At 59.6% G+C, this 26,289-nt stretch overlaps 1 protein-coding gene across 3 annotated transcripts; it reads left to right on the top strand.

Annotated features, from left to right (window-relative positions):
• LRRC38 (leucine rich repeat containing 38) lies at positions 1-26,289 on the top strand. 3 transcript variants are annotated; one of them, XR_013764321.1, is made up of 4 exons: positions 1-1,469; positions 23,212-23,336; positions 23,979-24,051; positions 25,286-25,419. XR_013764321.1 is itself a non-coding variant. In XM_079143303.1 (2 exons), exons 1-2 carry the CDS (start codon positions 836-838, stop codon positions 25,537-25,539), a joined length of 888 nt encoding a protein of 295 aa, XP_078999429.1. In that variant the 5' UTR covers positions 22-835; the 3' UTR covers positions 25,540-26,289. The 3 variants fall into 3 exon arrangements, 1 of the variants encoding a protein (XP_078999429.1); XR_013764322.1 differs by having other exon boundaries at positions 2-1,469; positions 23,899-24,051; XM_079143303.1 differs by lacking the exons at positions 23,212-23,336; positions 23,979-24,051 and having other exon boundaries at positions 22-1,469; positions 25,286-26,289.

The following is a 26,289-nucleotide window of genomic DNA, read 5'->3' as shown; positions in this document are numbered from 1 at the left end:
AGGCACTCGTCCCAGGTCACATGTCTTTGACTTTGGGCCACAGAGCCTCTTGTTAGACCCTCAGCAGATCCGTGCCGGTTGGATGCCAGTTCCATCACGAAGCTGCAGCCAGCACGGAAAGTGCTGACTGGTCCTGGCCGCCCTTCGGGCCACCGCGGGGGCCCTGGCAACCGCGGGCTTCGCTCACTCTTGCCCTCACGGAGATGGGTCAAGCGCAGGTGGGAGGAGGGAAGCCCGGTCACCCGGGAACCCCGCCCAAACCCAGATCGGCAGCCCCTGGCGCGGCCCGGATAGCCTGTGGGGATTGTCCCGGGCGCAGAGCGAGAGTGTCCCAGGTCACACTCCCTTTGGCGACCGGGATGGCGCGCGGGGAGAGCGCGTTGACACCAGGCAGGCTCTGGGGTGCGGGGCGCATGCCCCAGACACGCCCTATGGAAGCCGCTCCGGGGCTCGGTAACTGAACTTAGTCGAGAGCGCCGCTGGCCCAGACTTACTTCCCGGGCCGAGTCGGGGCCGCACTGGCCACGGCCGCGAGGCCACCCCCGCAGCTCCCGCCTCCCCCCGGGATTTTCCAGCGGGTTGATTTCCTGTGCCGGCAAATCCTTTCGCGAGCGCCTGGCCGCTCCCTCCGCGCCGCTGCCGCCCGCACCCCGCCGCCCGCTCCCCGAGCCCGTCCGCGCCGCGCTCCGCCGCCCCCGCGCGCCCGGGCGCACGCCCTCCCGCCCCGCCGCCCTCCGGCTCCCGGCGCCCTGCAGCGGGGCCCTGCTGCGCGGCCGCGCGCCAGGGCTCCCGGAGAGTCGCGTCCGTGTCGCCCGGCCGGCCCCGTCCCAGGGCCATGCGCCCCCGCGCCGCCCCCCGCCGCCCCGCCGCGGCGCTCCGGCTCTGCAGCCTCCTGCTGCTGCTCGGGCCCGGGCACGCGTGCCCCGCGGGCTGCGCCTGCACCGACCCGCACACCGTGGACTGCCGCGATCGCGGGCTGCCCAGCGTGCCCGACCCCTTCCCCCTGGACGTGCGGAAGCTGCTGGTGGCCGGCAACCGCATCCAGCAGATCCCCGAGGACTTCTTCATCTTCTACGGCGACCTGGTCTACCTGGACTTCAGGAACAACTCGCTGCGCTCGCTGGAGGAGGGCACGTTCAGCGGCTCCGCCAAGCTCGCCTTCCTGGACCTCAGCTACAACAACCTGACCCAGCTGGGCGCCGGCGCCTTCCGCTCGGCCGGCAGGCTGGTCAAGCTGAGCCTGGCCAACAACAACCTGGCCGGCGTGCACGAGGCCGCCTTCGAGACCCTGGAGTCGCTGCAGGTGTTGGAACTCAACGACAACAACCTTCGCCGCCTCAACGTGGCAGCCCTGGACGCGCTGCCGGCGCTGCGCACCCTGCGCCTGGACGGGAACCCCTGGCTCTGCGACTGTGACTTTGCCCACCTCTTCTCCTGGATCCAGGAGAACGCGTCCAAGTTGCCCAAAGGTGAGCTGGGCAGGCCGGGCGGGCGGGAGCGGGAGCCGGAGGAGGCCACCGCAGCCCGGCAGCCCGGGAGTCCCTGCCTGGGGCTGAGCGGCAAGGGCGCGGGGAGGGGGGCTCTGGTGCCCCTCCCCAGGGTTCCCCACCCGAACTTTCCCTGATTTCTCCTGGGAAAGAGTGGGGAGCACACGGAAGGCGCTGGAGCTTCGGGACCTGTGCTTTGTCCCCTTTTCTCCATCAACTCACTTTCCCAAGTTAGGGACCTGCCAGTTCTCCTGCCGGGTCTGCGTCCCTCTCAGTCATATCATCTCACCAGGCCCAGGACAGCTGGGTTCCAGTTATTCATGGGTCCTTCCTAAGTGGAAGGCTCCGGGTCGATGGGAAACAGCAACATTCCCAGCACCTTGGAGAAGAGCCCACTGGTTCTAAGGGCTGATGGTGTCGCGGAGCTCCTCAGTTCCAGTGTGCGGCTCTGCCTAACGGGCTGGGAGCAGTCCTGGTGGGGAAGACAGGCAGCCTGCGCCAGCCAGTCATGCAGCCATGATTTATGGTGTTGTGGCTTTTCAGCCCAGATGTGAAGAAGCTGAACAGAAATATCAGAGCCTGGTTGCTCCCCTGCTGTCCCGCTGCCCCTTCCAGGGTGGTGCCCCACTTGGCAGCTGGGAATACAAGGGTGCCCAGAGTTTAGGGGCCTTGGGAAGGTCAGGGGAGGGAAGCCAGGGCAGCGCTGAGGAGGGACGCCAGCTGAGGAGGGGTGTGGGGAGCAGGCAGATGTCCCCACGCCGGGTGGTTCCAGCCTGTGAACCCCATGCTCACAGTGACCTCTCAGAGCCAGAACCCGCCTCTCGCCTTGCCCCCAGGCTGTGGAGGACTGGGGACCGGTGCCGCCAGGCACACGTTAGAGAAGGCGATCCAGACGCAGACTTAGCTGCCGTTTATCTTTTATTCCATTTGCTGAGAACTCGGAGCTGCTGCTCACCTGTGTGCAGAATTCCTGCGTTCACCTGTGCGTTCCAGGCTGCCGTGGGCACACACTGGGTATTGGGTGGTCATTTCCCTGTAGATACAAGCACCTGAGCTGGCACTTTGGCTCCGGGCTAGCTGTACCACATACACAGTTCCTGAAAAGATGGGGCCTGTGAGGGACAGAGTCCCCCTACTTTACACGTTGTGCCCCTTCTCCTGCCTGGCTCCCCAGATCCACCAGAAGTCTGTGCTGGAGGCAGGTTGGGCAGCAGAGCTCCCTGGGATGGGGGTGCAGCTCGGTGCGGGTTGCTCTGGCCCTTCCATCTGGGGGGACTAGCTGGTCTACCCCACTGCTGGTCTGCTTGACAGAACAGGCGCCCGCTCTCTTGCAGGGCAGGGCCAGGTATTCAGGGGTGGGGGCGGCCGGGTCCTTCAACAACCCACTCAGTTTCTGTGCCTCAGTTTCCTCATCTCTGGAGTACCTAGTTGACCTCCAAGATCTCCACAGGGCCCTGGATTCCAGTCTGAAGTCATGGGTTTGAGTCCTGCTTAAAACCTGGGCTGGTGGGGGTGGGTCCCTAGCTGGTGGGGGTGGGTCCCTAGCTGGTCTGGGCCTCACCTGGCTTGTGGTTGGGATTGGAACACAGACAATGCTGTGCGTCCGTCTGACCCAGTGGCTGGCAGCAACCCAACCAGGTAGAGAGGGAGAAGGCAGTGAGGGGAGTATGAAGTCCCTCCCCCACCGCCTGTCATTCCTCGGGAGAAGGAGGGACAGGCTCAGAGCCCAGGACAGTGTCCCAGGCCCTGGGGCCGGGGTAGGCTAGGGGATGGGAGAATGGAAGCCGCATCTCCAGAATGCAGCGTCAAGGGTGGCTCTGGTCTCCCTGCAGCTGCCCTCTTGTCACCAGTGCAGTGTCCCCACCCTGGGAACCAGAGGCAGCGTGTGGGTGGGGGGAGAGACCCAAGTTCGGGTCTGGACTCAGATGTAGGGTCCTGGGCAAGCCCCTGCCCTCTCTGAGCCCTGGCGTTTCTCCCTCTTAATTCAGAACGTAGCGACGGCATCCTGCCCGCTGTGAGGTCTGAACAGGTCAGCGGGGCGGGCACAGCAGTGCCCAGCGCCATGGGGTGCTCACTGGGCGCTGTCACCCCTGCCTCTTGAACAGCGCTAGGACACCCGTGTGGATCCGTGGTGACTGTGTGTGTCTGCGGGTGCACTTCACGGGCGGCGCGACCACGTCAGGGTGACTTCCCATCTCTGCCTTGACACCTATCGTTTCTTTGTCCCGGGAAACTTTGAATTCCTCTCTGCTAACTCTAGAAAACACACAGTGGGTCGTTTCCAGCTGCGGCCGCTGCCAGCTCCTGCTCTGCAGAGCACCAGGACCTCTCCCGGTCAACCGTGCGGGGGGCCCTCCACCCCGCAGCCCCTGCCCAGCCCCCACCTCACAGAGGCCAAGGTCAAGCGTGAGGGAGCCCCGCGTCTGGCACTGAGCTTCACACCCTTCTAGAAGAAGGGTTGCGTAGCTTTTCTGTGCCCGTTTCCTCGTCTGTGCGATGGGCGTGATTGGGGACCCGCTTCACGGGGTGTGGGGAAGACAGAAAGGGTCTTATTAATGCAGAGCTCACAATAGTGCCGGCACCCGCAGGGGCTGGGTCCCGTGGTGCCGCTGCTGCTGTCTGCTTGTCACCCAAGAGCACACGGAGCCCGGGGTGCCCAGCCCCCTGCTCCTCCCGGCTCGAGCCACAGCCGTGCTGACCACCCACTTCAACCAAAGGAAATCAGCTTCACGGGGGACGAGTTCCAGGACTTTCTATGCAGGTGATCTGCATCTTCCAGGGGAGAGAATTCAAAGAAAGAGCAGAGAGGATAATGTCCTCCCGCCTCCCCTGCACCCTCCTCCCCCAGAGAAGCAGGAGGGAGCCGGCGCTCTCTCCCTGTGACCTTGACTAGCTCTGACAGTCACAGAGATGCGTTCTTCTGCCAGGTGAGCCTCCCCTGGTGGCCACAGCACTGAAGGGGAGCGTTCAGCCACCGAGCCAGCCGGGGAGGGAAGGGGGGCTGGCAAGACCCTCCGGTCCCCTCTGCCCAGGCTCCTTCAGGAGCAGGGCCTGGGCCTGAGGCCCGGGAAAGAACTGCCTTCCTGGAGGGAAGAGGCTGGGTGAGGCCAGCGTGCCCGCCTGCCAGTTAGCAAAACCCAAGCAGCCACAACCAGCCAAACCCAGGACGCCCAATGGATGTTGAATTTCAGGTAAACAACAGATGATATTTTAACAGAAATGTATCCCCTGCAAAATTTGGGGCATGCTTATACAAAGAATGATGTGTTGTTGTTCTGGAAGTCGACGTTAGTGGGGCGTCCTGCACCTCGGCTGAGGGCTCTGCCACCGCTGACGTCAGTCACGTTGGAAGGTGCAGACGCTGTCTTGTTCTCACGGCAGCCCCGCCTGGCGGGTCCTTTGTGCACAGCCTGCCCAACAAGAAGCCAATAAAGTGAAGTGGCCTATACGAGATCTGGTAGGTGGTCCCTGAGATGAGCTTAGACTCCAGGGTGTCCCCCCACGCCTGGTCCCTCTCACAGATGTGGGGAGGGAGAGCAAGACCACCCCAACATGGCCTGCTCCCCGGCCCTCGGCTCCCTGGAGTGATGGTGGGCTGCCTCCTCTTTCCAGCCCCAGCCTCTGTGGGTTCTCCCATAAGATCATGGGGTCCCAAGCAGTTGGGGACAGTGGTCCCCAAGGGGACAGTGACGATCTCTCTTTAAGTGGAAAGGGCTCTGGACCTGGAAGTTGGAGACCTTGGAAATCACTCAGAAGACCTGCCAGGGCCAAGAAGGATGAGGGGGAGGGTCTGGAGGAGACCAGGAGCCAGCAGCGATGACAGTAATGACCCTTGTCACAGGTGTGGTGCTCTTTAAAGCCATCCCGAGTCAGGCCATCTTCCCTTCACGGCAGCCCAGAGTGGGATGGCCACAGTGCCACAAAGACAGGAGCTTCATAGTGGTTCTCAGAGTGCTACCAGCCCAGAGAGCCTGGGAGCCACCTGGGTAAGAACCCACTGAGCACTCGTCAAAATGCAGCTTCCTGCTGGGAGGCGGGGCATCTGCATTGTGACAAGGCAGGCCTCGGGGTTTCCTACGCATGCACAAGTCTGAGGACTGCTGTTGCACTGAGAGGGGCTTTTGGCTGGGTCTCTGTCTCTGAAATTCACTAGCTGTGTGATCTTACGTAAGTTGCTGCCTGTCTCTGAGCCTTAGATTTTTCTATTCCAATCAAATGAGTAGTAGGAGGATTGGGAGGTGCCTTCCAAGTCTAACACTCTGTGCTTTGAAGGGGATATTATCCTGGTCAGCTGGGGAGTTGAGGCTGGGAAGGCCAGGGGCCCTCTGAAGACCCCTCTGCTGGAATTGGAAGACTGTAGTTTCTTGGAGTGGGGACACAGGCATAGCATCTAGACCAGCTGGGACTCAGAGCTCGCTGGCCTGAGATGGAAGGACTTTGCCCACGCTGTCCCCAGCCTGAGTCCTGGAGCCACAGGGAGAAAAGGCCATGGGCTTGAGAAGCCGTAGCTGGTGGGCACGTGGCTCTGTGCTTTGGCTTGAAGGTGGGTGAGGCCGGGACACGCCCACCTCAGGCCTGGGAGCGGATCTCACCAGGGCACTGGCCAGCATCAGCCCTCTGTGGCTGGTGGTCACAGCCCCAGAGCACCAGGGAGGAGACGGGCAGGGTCTTTCCCTGCGACCTTGACACATGGGGGGCAGGGGGCAGGCTTGGGGAGGTGGACTAGCCCTGGCCCGGCGGGGACAACCTCCTAGTGAGGATCCGCTGGGTCTGCCGGGAGCATCTGATCACTCAGGGGCTGGGGCCACACTGGACACACCCTCTGGGCAGGGTTCTCTTAGGAAGGGACATCATGGCAGGCAGGACAGTCCTGGAGGCTCGATGTCACCAGCCCTGCCCGCTTACCTGCCCTGACGGGGGGCTAGGTCAGGGTCAGGGTCTCCTCGCGCCAGCCTCCCTTTCTGATGCTGGACGCTGTGAGGGCCCCGTGGTCAGATGAGCGGGGATTTCTTGTCACACTGACCCAAGGAACCATTTTTCAGCCAAAGAGACAAAAGCCGGCAATGGCCTGAAAGTCACACCGGTACTTCCTTCTCGGTGACTCCGAGGTGCCTCTATTCCTTCTTCTAAAAACATAAAAGCAATTTGTGTTTCCAGATTATAAAAATAACAGGCTCCTGTAATTAAGCTGGGCAACTGTAGGGAAATAGCATGAAGAAAGCGAAAACTCAGAATCCCATCTCTATTAAAGTTCTGCTGTGTTTTCTCCTGGCTTTATTCTTACACTCACGTGTATTTTTAGACCAATTGATATCACACTCACTTTTTTCTCTTATTGAGTTGAAATAAGAACTCATTACAGTTCTTTGCATTTTTTTAATTTTTTTGGAGGTGCTGGGAATTAAACCCAGGTCCTCGTGCATGCTAGGCAAGCACTCTACCTACCACGGGATAAAATCCACAGCCCTGCAAACCTAACTTTCATGGCCCTGAAGCTAGGTCATCTCATGGAGGTGAGATGAGAGACCCCTGCGGGCTGGGGCTAGCACGGTGATTGTTTCCATGTGATTCTTGTATGTGAACCGTGGGGAGCTGAGCATCCTCAGGTATGTGAGTAACTCTGCTGTTTCTTTGGATGGAAACAGAGGGTGACAGTCTTGACCTTTTTAAAGCCATAGATGCATTTTTGCTCGGAAAGACCATTAGCAGAGTCTAGGTCTCAGAAGGCTGGACCTTAGAGGTCCTTCTGAGGAACATTTACACTAGACACAGAAGCTCAGAGGGCAGAGAAGGCACCTGACATCACAGCTACGTGGGAGGCTGATGCAGGAGGATGGCAAGTTCAAGGTCAGCCTGGGCAACTTAACAAGTTGCCTGTCTCAAAATAAAATTTTAGAAGTCTGGGGGTGTCGCTTAACGGTGGGGCACTTGCCTAGCAATGTGTGAGGTCTTGGGTTCACATGGTGGCTCTGGAAAAAGAGGCTGGAGCTCAGAGTTCCCAGGCCCAGACAGGAGGAGCATGGAGCTCAGGAAAGGCTGTAGAATTACCCCCCTGAGAACTCCTTACTGAACACCAGAGGAAGAGAAGCTCACTGTCCCCCAGTTATCTCTGCATCCATGCACCTTGGAAACGCACGTATCTGCAGCAGCCACAGCAACTCTCTGTAAGTGGAGCCCAGAACTGAGGTCGGAGCCCAAACAGCTTTGCTTGTTATTGGTCTTACAAATGTTCCCCCGCTGGATAGCAGCACAATGCTCTCTGGTCACTTTAACCTGCATTACTTATTCAGTCGAGTGGACACTGTTTATTTTCTCATTTTAATTTTTGGTACCAGGGATTGAACCCAGAGGTGCTTTACCACCAAGCCACCTCCCCAGCCCTTTTTATGTTTTATTTTGAGACAGGGTCTCACTGAGTTGCTTAGGGTCTTGCCGAGTTGCTGAGGCTGGCCTTGAACTTATGATCCTCCTGCCTCAGCCTCCTGAGTTACAGGCATGGGCCCCCATACTCAGCCATGCTCTGTGTGTTTATATCCCTTGGGAATCGTGTTCCCGCCCAGGGTTGGTTGTGGTCTCAGTTGCTCTTGCCAGTGGCTCTCCCCTGCCTGTCACCTGTCTGGACATGTCATGTGTGTCACGGGCTGCCGCATTTTCAAATTGTCCCTGAGAGGTGAGTCACTGGGTGTCAACTTTCTCACTGTTACCGGTGCCCAGGCACTGGCATCAGCTTCTACGGGCACCGTGGTCTGGAGTTCCAGCGGAAAGCCACCTGCAGACGTGGCCTTAGGCAACCCCAGTGAGCCCTCCTGGTTTCCCTCTGGAGAGGCCCCAGTTCCGCTTTCCGCTCCCAAACACGGAACATTCTAGAAATGTTGCATTTGTCACGTCGCTCTGTCACTTAACTCCAAGGGACCTCTTGTTGTTAAACAGCATGGGACAGTGGAAGGACAGCCCCAGGGGCACCCAGTGGGGGATTTCACTAGCGGATACAGATCCCCACCTGGTCACTGCTGTCCCCCAGTCTTGTGGTCTCAAGTGTGGTCTGGAGAGAGGACGTGGCTGGCGAGCCTTATTTTTTTAACATATTTTTTTAGATGTTCATAGATCTTTATTTTATTCATTTATTTATATGTGATGCTGTGAATTGAACCCAGTTCTTTAGCCCTTAGATAGGCAGTGGCCGCCAGGCAGTGGCCACCAGGGTGCGTCGGGACCTCCAGGCTGTGCAGGCTGGGGCCTCGAGGTTCTGTGTCCTAGACACGACCAACATGAGGACACAGCACGTGTACTGCTCTCAGTCCTGGGTCACCTGCCTCCTGTGCCCAGTTGGGGTCCCTGGAGTCACCTTTCCGGGTCCTCCTCTCCTCCCTCCCTCCGCTCTCTACCTCTCTGGCCCTACCGAGTTTCCGGGCTCCCCTCTCTGGGCTCCAGGGCTGGGTCAGGAGCCCGTCCTGTGTGATCCCGGGTCCTGTTCTGCCTCTAGGTCCACTGCTTGACTGGCAGGTCACGGCTGGCTCTCTTCGAGGACAGAGGCATCCCGTCCCTCCTTGTGTCCCCAGTGGCTGATACAGAGTGGAGCTTGCACGCCTTCCGAGGGCTTCCCTGCATTTCAGGATAAACCCGGCACCTCCATCCCCGGCCACCAGAGCTGACCTCTGTCCCTGGAGCAAGCTGAGCCCCAGCCTCTGAACCTGGTAACATGCAGCCCCAGGTCTCCAGATGGCTGCATCGTCCCCCTTGCCAGGTCTCCAGGGGACTTTGCCTCCCCCAGAGGCTGTCCCTCACCACCCGGCCACCGCTCTGTCACCTGTCCTTGTTACATTCGTCATAATGCTGAGGTTGGCACTATCTATAGACAGGAAAACTCCAAGAGGTGAGCACTCTGTGGGCCTGGCCCTGGGTGGATGGTTCTTGGTGGAAAGTGGGGATCAGGGAGCAGGTGGCTGCACACTCCGGAGGGCCATCCAGGGACAGGCTGACCCGATTCTGGCCAGCAGAGCATTTCCAGATCTCCTTCAGCAAGGGCAGGAGCTGGGAAAGCAGTTCCCTGGCTTCTTCCCTGGCTTCTTCCCCAGGTCTGTGACCCTGGCCAGATCCCGTGGTGACCCTGAGCCTCAGGTCTCCCTGGAAAGGAGGGATGGGCCAGCCGCTCCTGCCTGGCCGTCAGCACCTTGCTGGCCAATGAAGGAATGCTGGGTGGGGACACTGAGGCCTTGTGGTCCTGCTTCTGGCAGGGGGTGTGGCTGGAGGGGCACAGGACACGCGGGGCATGGGTCAGGTGGTAGGTGAACTCTGGCCAAGTCCGACACCTTTACTTGTCAAATCCCGGAAACAAACCAACTTCACCGGGTGTGAGCAGATGGCAGGGCTTTTAAAAGGCTGTGGACGTGCCACCAGGGACCTTGGGCCTGAACAGCGGCGCCCCAGGGTCCTGATGGGCTTTCTTTGTTTTCCTGTCCACTTGGCAAAAAGTGTACCTTCCGCTGCAGCTGCCCCCGCTCCATTCACGGGAGCTGAGGCCCCGCGAGACTGTCCCCCGGGGCTGCAGGGAGCTCTGGCTCTCTGGGAGTTCCTCTCTGGGTCCAGCCTACTTGGGGGATGGATGGGGTGACATTGTGCATGACAGCAGCCAGGAGCTTGTCAGGTCACTGGGCTTGGGAGGGGCACCTAGAGGGGAGTCTGAGCCAGCCACTCGCCAGGCATCCACGGCCATGGCTGTGCTTCTGGTTAACCATCTGTGGCTGGAGAAGGTCTCTGACATCCCTGGGCCCGAGATCCCTTTAGTCAAAGGCAGGACCACCATGTTTAGCTCTGAATCGGATTGGTCTCTGAGGACTGTCTTGGTCCGAGTGGCTCATGGCTCTCTCAGGGTCCAGACTCCCTGCCCTTGACCTTTATTGCCTGACCAGCGTAGATCGCGGGGATGTGGAATGCCAGGCGACTCCTCGCTGGCAGCCTCGGGGGAGGGGCCGGCTGAGCACTGCCGGGCGGTGCGCTCAGGACAGAGGAAGCCCTTCCCAGGGGCGCCCAGACATCCGGGCTTGGAAAGGCACGTCTTCCCGAATCCCGGGGGATTTGTGAGTCTAATGCATCTCCGGGCTCCTGATCTCCAGGGCATGGGTGGGGGGCATCTGGGAAGAGGGTCGAGGCCCCTTTGAGCCACAGCTTGCAAGCAGGTGCCTGAGCTTCCTGTCTGTTGGGAGACGGCAGCGGCTCGCTGCGTCCAGACAGGAAACATGCGGGTCTTTCTGAAAGTCCATGTTTCACTGTCCAAAGTGGAGATTTGGAAGAGCACAGTCCTGTCTCCGCAGCCTGAGGGGCAGTCACTGAACGCAGGAGACTTGTTACTGGCCTCAGAAGACTGGCCTGTGGTTGGGAACTGCAGGCTGTCGGGCTGCCAAGGGAGGTGACCACCACTGGAGGAGTCAGCAGAGGCCAGGTGGCCACCCTTCAGCGTTGCTTCAGAGCTTCGGGTCTGGGTGAGATTTCCCCCGGATGCTTCCGTCTGGTCCTGACCTTCTGGGGTCCTTTCGTCCCATCCTGGTGCTGCCGGCTGAAGGAGCAGGTCCTAGGAGGCTCTGGGCTGCCCCTGCCCAGGACAGTGGCTGTCCGCCCACCTTCCCTCCCTCACTCGGCCGCGCGTCTTTCTGAGAAGACAGAGCCGCCAGGCCTGCAGCTGAGAAGGAAAGGCGAAGCCACCTGCCCCCGTCCCTCTCAGGCCTCTCTTCACTCACGCCCAACCCTGGCTGGAAACCAGATCACCTGCCAGCAACCAGATCGGATTCTAAACGTGGACCGCGTACACCCAGTTCACGTCCAGCTGCCCCGGGGCCAGGACACTGACTCCCAGTGGCCTCCCTGTGGGCCCATGGAACCTGGGCTTCTGGACGCACCAGGGCCCGCGCCACCAGGCTGTTTGATTCATTCACGGACGTCTGTCATGCTTGTCTGGCTCCAGAGAGGCTGGAGTTCTCGGAGCAGGGAGACCCCGGAATCCGTCACTGACCATCCTGCAGCGTCTCTAATCTCATGCCAGGAACTAGAGTCCCTTAGCCGCAAGCCCACCCTCTGGGGTCCATAGCACTGGCTTTAGGCTCCCAGCCAGGCTTGGCCATGGAGCCTCTGCGTGCGAACCTGGCCTTGGAGGGTGTCGACCAAAGGCGCCCTGAAGGTAATAAGAGAAACCAGAGCAGAGCAAACCCCTCCTGAAAGCAGATCCAGCTTCAGGGCTCAGGACACAAAGCTCTGCTCCTGTGGAGGGAAGGTTCTGGAAGACTCAGAAAAGCTGAGACTGGAGGGTTATCTCGTCTGCCCTTCTTCATTTCAGGGAGGAAACCGTGGTTCAGAGAGACTGAGTAACTTGCCCAAAGCCACAGAGGAGACTAGGGAAAAGCCAAGACCAGAACCAAGCCCCCCAGTTTCTGGGCGAACATTAGTCCCCTTATATTGCATGGCCATCATTATGGGGACCTAGCACGGTGGCTGAGAGCAATGGTCTTGGATTTAGGTCCATCGCAGTTTGAATCCAGCTCCTTTAGTTGCTAGCTGTGTGAGCCTGGGTAGATGGCTTAACTTCTCTGTGTCTCAGTTTTCTACTATATAAAACAAGGATGATAATAAGTCTATTGTGAGGGTCAAAGAGAGAACCCCTGGAGAGTGGTTGGCACAGAGCCTGGCACACAGGAGGCACGTGATCAGTGCCCTGCTGTTATTACCATGGCACCTGATCAACCCACACCTACACTGCCACTCAGGGGGCCCGTCCCGAGGTTTGCTCTGAGCCAGTGTCTCCATGTGGTATCCCCAAAGGTGAAGGGAACTGAGCGTGGACAGACACCTGGCTCCAGGGCACACGCAGCTCTGCCACTGGCTCTCTGTATGATGTCCTTTGGCTGCTGGAACAATCCGCCATGAACCTAGGGGTTCAAATGACAAATCAGTGGACTTGCAGGTCCAGAGGCTGGACGTCCGAACAGGCCTGTCAGGCTAAGATCAAACCCTCTGCGTCTTCTCTGGGGTCCGGAGGCCATCTGCGTCCCGCAGACACATCCCTCTGCCTCTGCTTCCCTGGTCACGTCTCCTTTGCAGCTCTGACCTGCCTGCCACCCTCTCCCCAGGACCTTGTGACAGTCAGCTCCCTGGGTGGCCCCGGATCATCTCACCCTCTTGAGATCCTAACAGGCGACACATTCGCAGGTTCCAGGGATTCGACTGTGGACATCTCGGGGGCCTTGATTCTGTCTGCTGCTGGGAAGTCCCTCCCCTGGGAACCAGGAGGGGCAGGCGAGGCGAGGCTCCCCTCCCCCTGCACAGCCTCGTTTCTCACAGACCCCAGCTCCCACGGCCACCCTGCCGGCCCTCCTGCTCAGCACCACAACCCTGGACCCAGTGACGGCGCTGGTCACACGGCCAGGACCCACCCAGGCCACCAGGTGTGCCGTCTGCCGTGGGGACCTCAGGCCTCCCCTTGGTCCTGCTGCTGGAAGAAGCGTAGGTGGACAGGCAGGAAACCCAGAGCAATGTGGTCCCCAGCTGCTCTCCCCGGTGAGCTGGAGCTGAACCCGGGGGCCCAGGGGGAGAGGCCGGCGCTGGGGGGAAGGAGGCACCCGTGGGGACTGCTCGGCCCAGGATGGAGGGCCCTGAGGGAGGCTACCCCAGCCAGAGGGGAGGGGAGGCTGGAGGAGTGAGGGGGCAGCAGCACTGAGCGTCCAGATTTTGTGCTGCTGGATGCGGAACCCAGGGCCTCACCGTGCTAGGCAAGCGCTCTGCCCTGCGCACCCGCCCACCCTGCCCTGCATCTTTTATAGGAAGAGAACGGTGGATCTGCTTGGTGTCGACCTGTCCACATTTTGAGACCATCAGGGGTATAAACTCAGCCAAACCCATCCTGAGTGGGTCCGGGGAGAGTGCACGGAGCTGCAGGGTGGGTACTGTGGCCCACGACTGTGATCCCAGCAACTCAGGAGGCTGAGGCAGGAGGATCACACGTTCAAAGCCAGCCTCGGCAACTTAGTGAGGCCCTGAGCAGCTCAGTGAGACCCTGTCTCTCAATAAAAAATAAAAAAGGCTGGAGAGCTGGGCACAGTGGCGCACGCCTATAATCCCAGCAACTCAGGAGGCTGAGGCAGAAGGTTCACACGTTCAAAGCCAGCCTCAGCAACTCAGTGAGACCCTAAGCAGCATAGTGAGACCTGGTCTCAAAATTTAAAAAAGAAAGAGAGGGGTCCAGGGATGTGACTCAGTGGTTAAGCACCCCTGGGTTCAATCCCCAGTACCCTCTCCCAAAAAATATAAATATTCTATACTTAGAATGGAATATTACCCAGCCCTAAAGAGGAAGGACATTCTGCCACATGTTATAACGTGGATGAGTTCTAAGGACATTGGCTGAGTGAAGTAAGCCAGTCAGCAAAGGGCAAATCCTGTAGAGTCCCCCTTATGAAGTCCCTGAAGTTGTCACATTCATAGAGACAGGACATAGAATGGTGCTGCATGGCTTTGAGAAGAAGAGAAGAGAGAAAGCAAAGCCCAGAGCAGGGTGTCTCCCTCCCAGCACTGCCGGCGCTTTGGGCTGGCTCGTCCCCGTGGGGCTGGTCCCTGTGCGTCTGGGTGTCAGCGGCATCTCTGTCGTCTGCCCCCTGGGTTCGAGCAGCATGCACCGGGTGTGTCAACTCAAAGTGCCACTGGACATTAACAAATGTCCCCCAGGGGTGAAGTCACTGCAGTTCAGAACCACTGCTCTAAAAGGTCAAAGGGAAGAGCTTCAGGGAGCTGGCCACTGCTGAGGGACTTGCCGTGGTTCCGGATCGACGGGAGTTTCGGTGAGGACTCCGCCCAGGGAACTTCACCAGGACACCGTTGTGGGAGGGGCCGCAGCTCGGCCCCTCCTCCCCACACACCTGGCGTGTCCCTTCTCCCGGCTGGCCAGCGAGCCCTCCTCGGGGGACAGACTTGGGACCTCAGGTGATGGCAAATCCGGGTCTGAGCACCCACACTGGTCTTGCCCGAAGCTTCCTTCCAACCAGATCACCAATCATAACTGGACACGGGCCAGTACCCTAGTACTCAGCACAGCACCCAACTCAGCAAATGTGGCCACGGTCAGAATGGAGGAGGCAGAACCATCTGGACCAGGCGGTGGTGGCAGTGGACATGGGGAGGTGGACCACACCATGGTGGCGGCAGCAAGAGTCAAGATGGTGGCTGCCACCTGAGGCTGGTGGCCGTGGTGGGGACTCAGGCTGCCTTCCGGGGGCCACACTCCGGCCCCCCGTGACTACCCTCGGCTCATCTCCCACCAGGTGAAGACACGCCGGGAGATCTGCGTGGGGGTCTGTGGCCTTTCCCAAACTCCTGTGTGACCGAGGCCAGTGTCCTGTGTGACCCACGCCGCACAGTCCCTCCGTCTGCAGAGCAGTGGTGAGCAAGGGCCTTGTCCTGAGGCTGCAGAGGAGGCGTGCTCTTCATGAAATCAGCCTATTACTTAATCACACCAAGTGTCTGCCGCGCAGACAGGGAGGATAATTGGGAATTGTCCTCCCGGCGGCCGCAGATATTTAATGAAAGTGACGGTGGAGAACAAAGGTCAGCACTATAGGAAATTAACGGCGGTGTCCCCAGGAGCAGGAGCCGCCCCGCGGGCTCGCCCGTCTCCCGGGCGGAGTTCCTCTGCGGCACGAAGCGGCTGCCGCTGCAGCCAGAGCGCACACACCCTCTCGGGTGTCAGAGAGCACTCAGAGCTGGTGCCCAGAACAGGAGTCCGCGACTGAGCTCCAGCCCAGCCTCCAGGTGACCGCAGACAAATGCCCTGCCTCTCTGGGCCTCTCTAAAAACGAACAAAACAACCAAAACACAAAGGCAGGCAGGAGGGTGGGGAAGGGGTTCACCGCCCGGGCTGAGTCTCTCCAGCCCAGGGGGTGGCAGGCAAGTCATGGGAGGTGTGAGCTCCTGCCAAGAGCAGGATCCAGGGCTCCCAGGAGAACCTTCCAGGTCCGCCTTTCCTCAGGATGGGCCGCCGCCCTGGAACGCAGCCATGGAGGAAGGGCCTGGGTCAGCACACTCCCTGCCCGCTGCCCCCTGCCCGGCCCTCCTTGCCCCTCAGCCCCTCTCGTACCACAGGAAAACTTGCAAAGGCCACAGCACAGACCTCGGGCAGGCAGTTCACAGACGCAGAAATGAAGCCAGGCGGTGGGGCACGTCTGTCATCCCAGTGACTGGGGAGGCTGGGGCAGGAGGATGGAAAGTTCAAGGCCGGCCTCAGCCCCTTAGCAGGACCCTGTCTCAAAATAAAAAATAAAGAGGGCTGGGGATGTGGCTCAGGGTTAAGCGCCCCCGGCTTCAATCCCTGGTGCAAAAGAAAAAAAGAAAAAGAAAAAGTTGTCCTTCGTGAGTGTGTGGACGGCGAGATGGCGCTCCCAGCCCGGGCGGCTCTCCTCCCGGCGGGTCTGGGACGTCCTCCTGCTTCTGTCTTCTCGGGCGGAGGCAGGCCGTGCGCACGCATGCTCCCCGGGCTGCTGCGGGTCTGGTGGGCCCCCGGAGAAAGGCCCCTGGGGCTCCCCGGCCGAGGCTGTTCCTGGCGAGGGGCCGGCGGCGCGAGAGCTTAATCTCAGTCCTCCATCTGCTGTGTCACCTTCTATTTCTGGAGGGTGGCGGCTCCTGAGCCTGTCCAGCTCAGCTGTCAGCCGCCGGGGAGAAGCCACCAGTCAAGGGGAGCGAGGCGGGCGGGGGTGACAGGCAGGACCCCCAGCCACCCCGTCCCGTCTGAGTGTGGCCCGGGGAAGGTCGGGCGGTCACAAAGGAGGGAGCCTGGGCTCCGTCCCTCTGGGGCCTGAACCAGACGGAGCCCACTGTGGTTTCCCTGGCGAGGGCTGGAGAATGACCGTCTCAGGGTGGAGGCAGAGGGACGTCCACCGGGGGGCCTTCGGGGAGCTGTCCCCCAGGAGGGGAGGCGGGCTGCCCGGCGCCAGCCAGGGCTCCAGGACCCTCGAGCCACCAAGCACGCGGCTTCGCCGGGCTGCGTTAGGCCATGCGGACAGGACGGGGGTCGGCTGGTCCTCCCACTCCTCTGAAGCCTAAGCCGCCGGGGGCGCAGGCTCAGACAGAACCAGGCGGCTCGGCCGGGGCAGCACCCCTGCCAGCTCTCGGGGTGGGGCCCGGCTGACCCCGGCCAGGAAGGGGCTGTGTGTTTGAAAGGTCGTCCCAAACCTGCTCAGTGGAAGCGGTGACGGTCCCCCAGGAAACCTGGGAGCCGCCCCCCCAGTGAGGAGAGGTGGATGGTGAGAGGCCGAAGGGCCAAGGGGGACCGTCACCTGGGTGTCCCTGTAGCAGGTTGAATCGTGTGTCCCCCAGAAAGCCTGGCTCAAGGCTGAGCCTCTGGCACCCATGAAGGCGACCTTGTTTGGAGATCTTTGCAGATGTGATCAACGTGGGGAATCTGGAGGGCGCGGCCCAAATCCAGGGAGGCGGCCTCTGAGGGAGGCTGAGGGAGACCAGAAGACAGAGCAGAAGGCCACGCGGAACCGCGGTGGGGACAAGCCAGGGATCGTCTGGGGCACCAGGAGCTGGAAGGGGCCGGGGCTTCCTCAGCTCGGACTCTCACAGCCTGGCTGACGGCTCCATCCTGATTTCAGGATTCTGGTCTCCAGAGGCCTTAAGCCACCAGCTGGTGGCAATCAGTTACCTAAGAAGCAAATAAGAGCGAGGACACCCTCAGAGAGGCCGGGCAGTGCCCCGGGTGCAGCCAGCCCAGGCCGCCCAGGGGTGGTGGGGCCAAGCCTGCTCTCAGGGGGACGAGAGCCCTGGGCAGTCCTGTGTCCCTGGGTCCCTGCCTCCCAGGGGCAGCGTGAGCAACCCGGGCCCAGGCCATCGGGGAGAGATGGCGCAGGGCCCCACCTGAGTGGACAGCTTTAAGTGAGTCACACACCTGTCCCGTCCCCTCCTCTGTGACCCAGGGTCACTGTAGTCCAGCCACAGAGTGTGTTTTAAGAAATGAAGGGACCAAGGCGGCGGGAGAGGTGAGCTCATGGGAGGCTGCCGGAGGGGAGGCTGCCAGAGGCCGCAAGCTCTGCTGGTCTCCACCTGCCTCTGAAGAGCAAGAGGATTCCCACCTCCCAGGAGGGAAAAGCAGGGGAGAAGCACCCCCGCGCCTTCCTCCTCCCGCTGACCACGCTGGGGGAAAGGGCTTCTGTCCTCAGGAGGGGACTGTGCCTTCCCGCACCCTGGGCCGCGGGAGAGCTTTCTGCAGGGAGGAGGGCTGGGAGCCACGTGCTCTGAGCTGCCCTTATTCAAACGTCCACTGTACCGTGTGCGAGCGCTCAGCCCTGCAGCATGGGCCGGGGCAAGCTGACATTTGAGTGGGATGGCAGGGAAGCGGAAATAAATACCTGCAGGTATGTCAGCTGGTGTGGGTAAAGCCAGGTTGGGGTGGGGACGGAGAACAAGGGGAGGCTGGGAGAGTGGCTGCCTCAGATGGAGGAGAGGACGCCTGTCCCATAAGGCGACATCCAAACAGAGACCTGAAGAAAGTGGGGTGCACCCAGGCACAGTGGCACATGCCAGCGATCCCAGCAACTTGGGAGGCTGAGGCAGGAGGCTCACAAGTTCGAGGTCAGCCTGGGCAACTCAGTGAGACCCTGCCTCAAAATAAAAAAATAAAAGGGGCTGGGGTTATAGCTCAGTGGTAGAGAGCCCTGGTACTATAAAAAAATAAAATAGCGTGTCAGGTGAGGGAGCAGGTGCAAAGGGCCTGAGGCAGACCCGTACTTGCGGCGTTTGAGGAATGGCAGACAAGGTAGTGGGGAGGGGTTTGGGGACAGAGGAGGGGATGGTGGGTTTTATTTTTAGAGGAGAGATAGGGAGCCACAGGGGTGGGGTGTTGAGCAGAGGAGTGACAGGGATGTAGGTTTCTTTGTGAAAGATCCACCTGGCTGCCCAGGGGAATCCGGGCAATCTGGAAGGTAGAGGCTGGAAGGCAGCTGGAGGCTCTAGCAGTCTCCCCAGTAGAGGGACTGGCAGCTTGGCCCCTCCTCCTGATTCCCAGCTCCTCTCTTACTCAGTTCAGTTCTGAGAGTTGGGACCGTTACCGACCCCACGCATCAATCTGCAGTAAACAGGCGGGACGGGCACCTGGCACACGGACCCGCTTCCCTGAAGAGGAATCGTGAACACGGAGGGTTCCCAACACTTTGCCACTCAGACCCACCATGCCAACGGGCCCCACCTCCCCAGGTTTGAGAGAGTTTTCTACAAAACAAACTGCACGTGAGGAGCCAGCCGGGTGGCCTGCCACAGACAGGCCTGGACCAGACACCCAGACTCATTCAGACTCCTGGCCCAGCCTCCGCTCCCTGGCTGGACTGCTGCGACTTGTTCTGGATTTTCTCCATTCCTGTGCCCTGACTGCTGGGGGACACAGGCCTCCCTGGAGAAGGGGTCAGGCTTGGAGGAGGTCTGAGTCAGGGGCAGGGGGAGACCAGGAACAATCCGGGCAGGCTTCCCAGAGGAGGTGTTTTCTGAGCTGAGTGTCAAACAGGAGTTCATACTTTCTCTGTAAAGGACCAGAGGGTCAACGCTAGGCCTTGGAGGGGGTCTGTGCTTGGTCACAACTATTCACCTCTGCTGCTGGTGGCGAGAAGCAGCCACAGATAATGAGGAACCCACCCAACCTGGCTGTGTGCCGAAAAATATGGGGTGAGGGGAAGGAAGTAGGATGTGTCTGCGGGCTATTCCTTGTTGTGGCTGTTCTGTTTTTCAGATGTCTTCCTTCTATCAACAAATAACAGTGTCTATGGAGAGGGAACAGTGTGACCTTTTGATCTGTGTGTACTTCAGACAGCTTTGGGGAGGGGCAAGTCAACAGGGGACCACAGGGCCCCCTGCCAGCCTCCCTGCCCCAGGGCCTCCCAGGCCTCCCGCCTCCCCCTCTCCCTGCACCCTGCCTGGCACCTAGCGCAAAGGCGCACCTGCGTCCCCTGCTGCTGTCTGGTCGCCGCGGCTGCTGCCTAACCAGGCCACAGGCCAGGGGCTTAAACAAAGGAAATGTCGCTCTTCACGTCCCGGAGGCTGCAGGGCCGAGCTCAGGAGGCCCGCAGCGTGGGGCTCTGGGGCGCTTCCCTCCGGGTCTGCGCGGGCCGCCCCTCACCGTCCTCCCGTGCGGGGAGACCGTCAGACAGCCCGAGGGGAGCCCCGGGCCTGTCCTCACTGGGCTCCGATCTCACTGTGGGGCCCCAGCCCCCTGCCCCACGTGACCTCTCTGAGCACCAGTCGCGTTGGGGGTCAGGGCTTCAACCCACGGGTTTGGGGAGACGCAACTGCCATATTGGGAGACATTTTTCTCTTGGTCCCGACTCCCGGCGCGGCCCTTCCGTCTGTGGGCTCTGAAGCCAGAGTGTCTTTTTCTATGCCAGTGAGCTGACCTTGGCTGGCAGCCCCCAGGGGGCTGCAGGATGTGGACGGGTCACCGGAAAGACCAAGGCGGATCTGAGGGTTGGGACTTTGACCCCCCAGGCCCTGGGGCTGAGGGTCAAGTTGACTGCCAGTGGCTGAGGCTTTAATCCCTCAGGTCTCTGTGACCCAGAGGTCAGAGTCCAGGAGCTTCTGGGTAGGGATGAGCCGCTCCTTCCCCACCTCCCTCTGCAGCTCTGCATCCGCATCCTGCATAAAATCCTTTGTGGGGGGAATGCGTTGCCCCAAGTTCTGGGGCAAATCCGCGCAGCCTGAGGGGGGCGTTCCAGGAGGTCGGTTCCCAGCTGGCCCCTCGGAAGCACGGGGAGAGCCACCTGGGGCTTGAGATTGGCACCTGACTTCAGGGCAGACTTGGGGACTGAGCCTCAACCCTGGGACCTGCTGCTGCCTCCTGGAAGGTAGTGTCAGAACTGAACCCTGAGTGTGAGGATGGCCATCTGATGTCCCCTGCAGAATCACAGCCTGCTGGCCGGAAGAAGCCCTGAGCTTCCGGGGTCACAGAAGCCCTCCGTTAGGGTGCTGGGTCAGAGCGGGGTGGGAAGAGTCCCTTTTCCCTGTACGTAAGAATTACCTGCTTAGCAGAGCATTTCAGTTTTAAGCAGAGAGCTTTGCTGTCCCCAACCGGGGGACACTGGTACTCTGGGTGGGGCTGCTCTGGCATCTGGGGGGTAAAGGGCAGGGATGTTGCCAAATATCCCACAGGGCACGGGACAGCCCCCCAAAACCAAGATTCACAGTGCTGGAGTCCAGCAACCCAATCTGCAGTGAGGTCCTGCAGGAGAGGAGAGGGGACCCCAGGGTCAGAGACCCACCCCCGGAGTTCTGTGTCAGTCTGGGTGCCTTTGCAGATGGCCCTAGGAGCCGCCCCCTGACCCCTGCCGCGGGGCCCGTCTACCCAGTGACTCTGTCCAGATCATCTTATTTCTCTGCCCTTTGTGAGCCACAGAAAGCCATTAAGTCAGCGCATCTTATGGTGACGGCTGCAGGGAGCATCGGCCGGGCTGGCGTGGCGTTTTCCAAACCAGCCCTTCTCTTCCAGCCACAGAGAATGTGAGGCGACATTTCTAAAATCGTCACTTTGTAAAAACGCCAAGACCAATCTCAAGCCACAGGGAACACCGTGGAAATCAGAGTTGACTTGGGGAGTCCACGGCCCACGCACGCTGGAGCCCCAGAGCAGGTCACCGGGAGGAGGATTTCTAGGAAGTCCCTCCATCTGAATCAAGGCCTGTCACCAGCTGGAGGGCTGCAAAAGATCTCGGCCTCCAGCTCCGCGGGGCTCCGCGCCTCCCCCTGCGTCCCTGGCATCTGCTCTTCTTGCATCTTTGGCAGGGGTGGGTGTTAGGAGGCCGGCGATTGGTTTTCCAAGGAAGAATCAATGTCTGCAAGGGACCCCGACGCAGGTGCTCACGGCTCTGTTGTTTATTCAAAAGCATTTAAAATGCTCAGACGTAGGCTTAAGTTTCGCTCCTTTTCCTTTTTGGTACTGGGGATTGAACCAGGTGGTCTCTACCATCAAGCCACACCCCCAGCCCTTTTTATTTTTTATTTTGAGACGCAACTCGCTAAGCTGCTGAGGGCCTCACTAAGTTGGTGGGGCTGGCCTTGAACCTGGGATCCTCCCTTGTGAGCCTCCCAAGCCGCTGGGATTCCAGGTAGGCGCCACTGTACCTGGATCAGTTCGGCTTCTTTAAGAAAAAGACACAGGCTGGACATGGCGAAGCACCCGGGGGTTCAATCCCCAGGATCGAAAAAATAAGAAAAAGGAACGGTCAGAAGCTGTGGTCAGGCGCAAGCCAGGGGAGTCCACGGAGGTCTGCTCCAGTCGCCGATCAGGGAGGAGAGAGGGCGGAGTCGCGGAGTCGGGTTGCTAGGCAACAGTTCCTGGGGAGGAGAGAGGGCGGAGTTGGGTTGCTAGGCAACAGTTCCCAAGGGGAGGAGAGCATTGGTGGGCTGGCCAGGACAGAAGGAAGGAGGATGCTCAGACCCGCTCCCCTCATTTCTGCTTCTGAGTTGGAGAAGAAAAGACACCGTGAGGAGTCTCCAGGGCGTCGCAGGGACACCGGGCAATTAGAAGGCTGCTCCTGGCAGGATTCAAGGGGGCTGATGAGAGGGTGGGAAGGCTCATCTTGACTTTCAGAGCGTGGTGGGCAGAGGGTGAGGCTCAGCTCTTTAAATCTGGAAGTACCGAAAAGAGCCAGAGAAGCTTCTCCTGAGAGTTGGGAGGTAGTGACAGAAGGCAGGTGAGTTCAGTGTCAGGATGATGTCCTCACATCTCGCTGCGAAAGACAGCCCAAGGGTGAGAGTGGGCCTCTGGAGCGGAACGCCAGGCTCAGACCCTGACTTTGCCACTGCCACCATGAAGCCCTGCTGCCAGAGAAAGCCTGGTCATCATGCTGTCCTAGTACAATGGGCCTAGTGCTTGTACCTACCTCACAGTGTTGCTGTAGAATTGAGTTAATAGATGGGTAGCATTTAGGTTGGGAATTTTTTCCCATTTTTGGCAGTCCTGGGTTTAATGAACAGAGCCTTCCATCTCCACCAGCAAACCTCAGAGGACATGAGCCAGAGACAGACTGGCAAAGTGCTGAGCCTCTGAGGGCTACTTGTTACCAAGCACATTCTACCCATCCTGACTGGTGCATGCACAAGATGAACTATGTACCAATCCGAGGCCTCATGGATCCCAGGCAAGCACTCTGCCAGGGAGCTATGACCCCACCCTGCCCCCACGCATAGAACATGCCTGCAGAGGGTAAGGGCAGTGCAGATGCTACGACTGCTCTGTGTGTCTTTCCTTCCTCTTCTGGGTCAGAACCAAGCTCTGGGCTCTTTGCATTTTCTAATATCACATGTTCCCTTCTGTCTGAGGTCTGTGGAATCACAGCAGCCATTTGGGTTGGTACATAGCTCATTTTGTGCATGTGTCAGTCAGGATGGGTAGAATGTGCTTGGTAACAAGTGGTCCTTAGTGGCTCAGCACTTCACTATATCTCTAGTTCATGTCCAGTGAGGTTTGGTGGAGACAAAGGCTTTTCATAATATTCACTCAGAGGCCTTGACTGTCAGAGGCTTCATCTCAATACCCGTCCATTTCCCAGCTCAGCTCATACTGAATTCTCCTTTGCTCACTCTGCTGGCTAAGCCATGATTCTCAGATGCTGAGCCCTGTCCCAGCCTCAGCTTAGAAGGATCTCCCACGGCTGGTTCCACCCATTCTTCAGACGGCAGCTCACACAGTGCCCCTGACCCTCATTCACAGACGTCCTTTCTCCCATTCGCTCTCGACTGCTTCCCGCTGATGTTGCATCTCAACAGTTTGATGTACTTCTTGATCTACTCCGTTGTCATTGAAACCACAAGCTGCAGCCAGGCACGGTGACACAGGTCTGTAATCCCAGCTACTTGGGATGCTGAAGCTGAAGGTTTGCAAGTTCAAGGCCAGCCTGGGCAATGCAGCAAGACCCTGTCTCAAAATACATTCATACATGCATAAATCAGGTGCCCGGAAGCCAGGCTTGCTTTGGTTCTCTGCTGTAGCCCCGGGACCTAGCACATTCCTATGTACTTGAAAAAAAATTTTTGTTGAGTGATTGGATGAGCGCCTGTTCTCCCACTAGAATTTACGCTCTTGGATGGGGGGGTGTCCTTATTTTCCTTGCTTGTCATCAATCCCTTGTCACAGACAAAATCCTCAACATGTGTTTGTTGCATCAATGAGTAGGTGTCTAGAGAGCGACCAGTGCCTCGGCATGTCCCCCTTAGACTCACATAAATCGAGGGCGGGGATAGAATTCACCTGCCTGCCGCTCTGACACACACCTCCTACTTCACTGATGGCGGACAGGGTCCCCCAAGAGAAACAGCTCACCAAAATGGGAGGGTCATCGGAGGTGTCTCTAAAAACGTTCTGAATCCTTGACCCTAGCCCCTGTGTCCCTCACCCCAGGTGACCACATGGTGGCAGCCATGGGGAGGAAGTGTCAGTGTCTCATGTTCTCACCCCTGGCCCCTCTCTTCCTTTTGGAGGCATAGTAACTCCAGAGCCAGACTGCTAGAGTTGGAATCCAGGCTCAGCCATTTATTCGCTGTGCAACTTTGGGTAAGTGACTTCACCTGTCTGATCCTGTTTCCCCATGGAAAAGTGGGGGTGATATTGAGACCTAGCCCACGGAGATGCTGTAAGGATTCAATGAATGAATTTATGTCGGGTGCTTAGAACAGACATCTGCGGGTTTGGGCAGAATTTCTTGTGGAGATGGTGGTGCTGCTGGTTTTATTAGAAAACCCTGCTCCGCGCGTGCTCAGCCGTTGCAGTTTCTAGACTGCAGGGTTTGCGGCTCCTTCTGAAATTAGTCCAACACTCTTCAGTGAAATCTTACAGTCAACCCCGGCACCGGAGCAGAGTTTAGGAGGCCTCCTGTGGTCTTCTTAGGGGTGGGCCTCTCTGAGTTCTCAGGCCCCTCCCCCTCCTTGGACCTTTAGATGGTGAAGCTTCTCAAAGTTGCCTCGGCCACAGCACAATCACCTGGTTATTAGAAAATGCAGGGTTGGGCCGGGGCCCACACACCTGTAAACCCAGCAGCTCAGGAGGCTGAGGCAGGAGGTTTGTGAGTTCAAAGCCAGCCTCAGTAATTTAGGGAGGCCCTAAGCAACTTTGCAAGGCGCTGTCTCTAAATAAAATGTAAACAAAAGGGCTGGGGATGTGGCTCAGTTAAGCGCCCTCCCATCTCAGTTCCCTCCCCCCAAATGCAGAGTAGGGGGCCCACCAGGACCTGCATCTAAGCAGTCTCCAGGTGACTCTTCAGCACGTGGAAGCTTCACCCAAGTTCCCAAGTACCAAGTACTCTAGCTGAGCGCGGGGGCCCACGCCTGAAATCCCGGGAATGCAGAGGCGGGAGAATCCCAAGTTCAAGACCAGCCTCAGCAACTTGGTGAAACCTGTAACACAGTGCGGGAGCACCTGGGTTCAGTCCCCAGTACTAAAACAAAACAAAACCCAGTACCAGATGCCACCCGAAGGCCCCCTGAGCCGCCACCTCTTCTTCCCCACTCCTGGGGCGGATGCTGGGGCCTCTCCTGTCATCTGCCCTGAGGATGGAGAGGCGTGGCGTCCAGTGAGGGGACGTCCCTGCAGCCTGGAGGGTCCGCCCCGGTGGGCACTGCTCCCCCATGGCTGGCCGCCACCAGGTCTGGGGCCCTCAGCCCTAAGAGGAGCGCAGCGCCCCTCCACGCCCACCCTGACTCCAAGCCTCACCTTGCAAACCCGACGGGAGGCCAGGGAGGCTGCGGGCTGGGGTGCCGCCGCTGACCCTCGCGCCCCTGCCTCTCCACAGGCCTGGACGAAATCCAGTGCTCCGTGCCCCCGGAGCACCGCAGGGTGGCGCTGCGGGAGCTGTCGGAGGCCAGCTTCAGCGAGTGCAAGTTCCGCCTGTCGCTCACCGACCTGCTCATCATCATCTTCTCGGGCGTGGCCGTCTCGGTGGCGGCCATCATCTCCAGCTTCTTCCTGGCCACCGTGGTGCAGTGCTTCCAGAGATGCGCCCCCAGCAAGGATGGGGAGGACGAGGACGAGGACGAGGACGACTGAGCCACCGCCCTGGCGGCTCGCTGGCCTGCACGGGGCGGGAGGCGCCTCTCCAAGGCAGGGAGGGGGATCTCGGAGACGCGGACGCAGGGGCCACCCTCGTGGACAGGACCGCGCCTCCTCACGTCGGGGACGCAGGTGCGCCCGCGGGCACCGCCCAGCGCAGAGCTTAGGACCCGCAGAGCAGAGCAGCCCAGGGAGGATGGGCGGGCGTTCCTGAGCAGGGCCGACTCCCAGTGGAGGCTGTGGAGCGGAGGACCCCGCTGGGCGGAGGCCAGGTGGAGACTACATCTTCCGGCCTTCCTTCTGGGACCCGTGCTGGGAGACCAGGACCATCCTCTTCCCCAAGGGAGGGCGGCTGCGCAGACAGGGACTTGGGTTGTGGATCACTCTCCAGGGAAGCAGGGTTCTCTCTACAGAGCAGCAGGCCTCAGCGACTTCGGGACGTTGTATGGAGGACACGTGAATCTGCGTGCAATGGACCGAGTGTGTCCCCGCCCCCCACGTCCGTGTGTGGATTCCTCATCCCCAGTGTGTGCGGGGGGCGCTGAGGTGAAGGCCTGGGGATGTCAGAGGGTGGGGCTCTCCTGAACACCCTCAGAGTAGACATGCCAGGGAACCCCTCACTCCCTGAGCAGGTAGCGCACAGCAAGAAGTCAGCCTCCATGAACCAGGAAGGGAGCCCAACCCTGGCGCCCCACTCTCCCACTTCCAGTCCTGAGAACTGTGGGAAATAAATGCGTTGTTTATAAA

The sequence above is a fragment of the Sciurus vulgaris genome (genome assembly GCF_902686455.1).
Source record: "Sciurus vulgaris genome assembly, chromosome: 1".
NCBI lineage: Eukaryota > Metazoa > Chordata > Mammalia > Rodentia > Sciuridae > Sciurus > Sciurus vulgaris.
Note: the sequence above shows the minus strand (reverse complement) of the source record. Positions and strands in the feature narration are given on the sequence as shown.

Excerpts from the sequence above, each read along its gene's own strand:
- LRRC38 (XM_079143303.1), top strand. The coding sequence starts at position 836 with ATGCGCCCCCGCGCCGCCCCCCGCCGCCCCGCCGCGGCGCTCCGGCTC. Across the intron at positions 1,470-25,285 it reads CGCGTCCAAGTTGCCCAAAG|GCCTGGACGAAATCCAGTGC; the intron begins GTGAGCTGGGCA and ends GCCTCTCCACAG.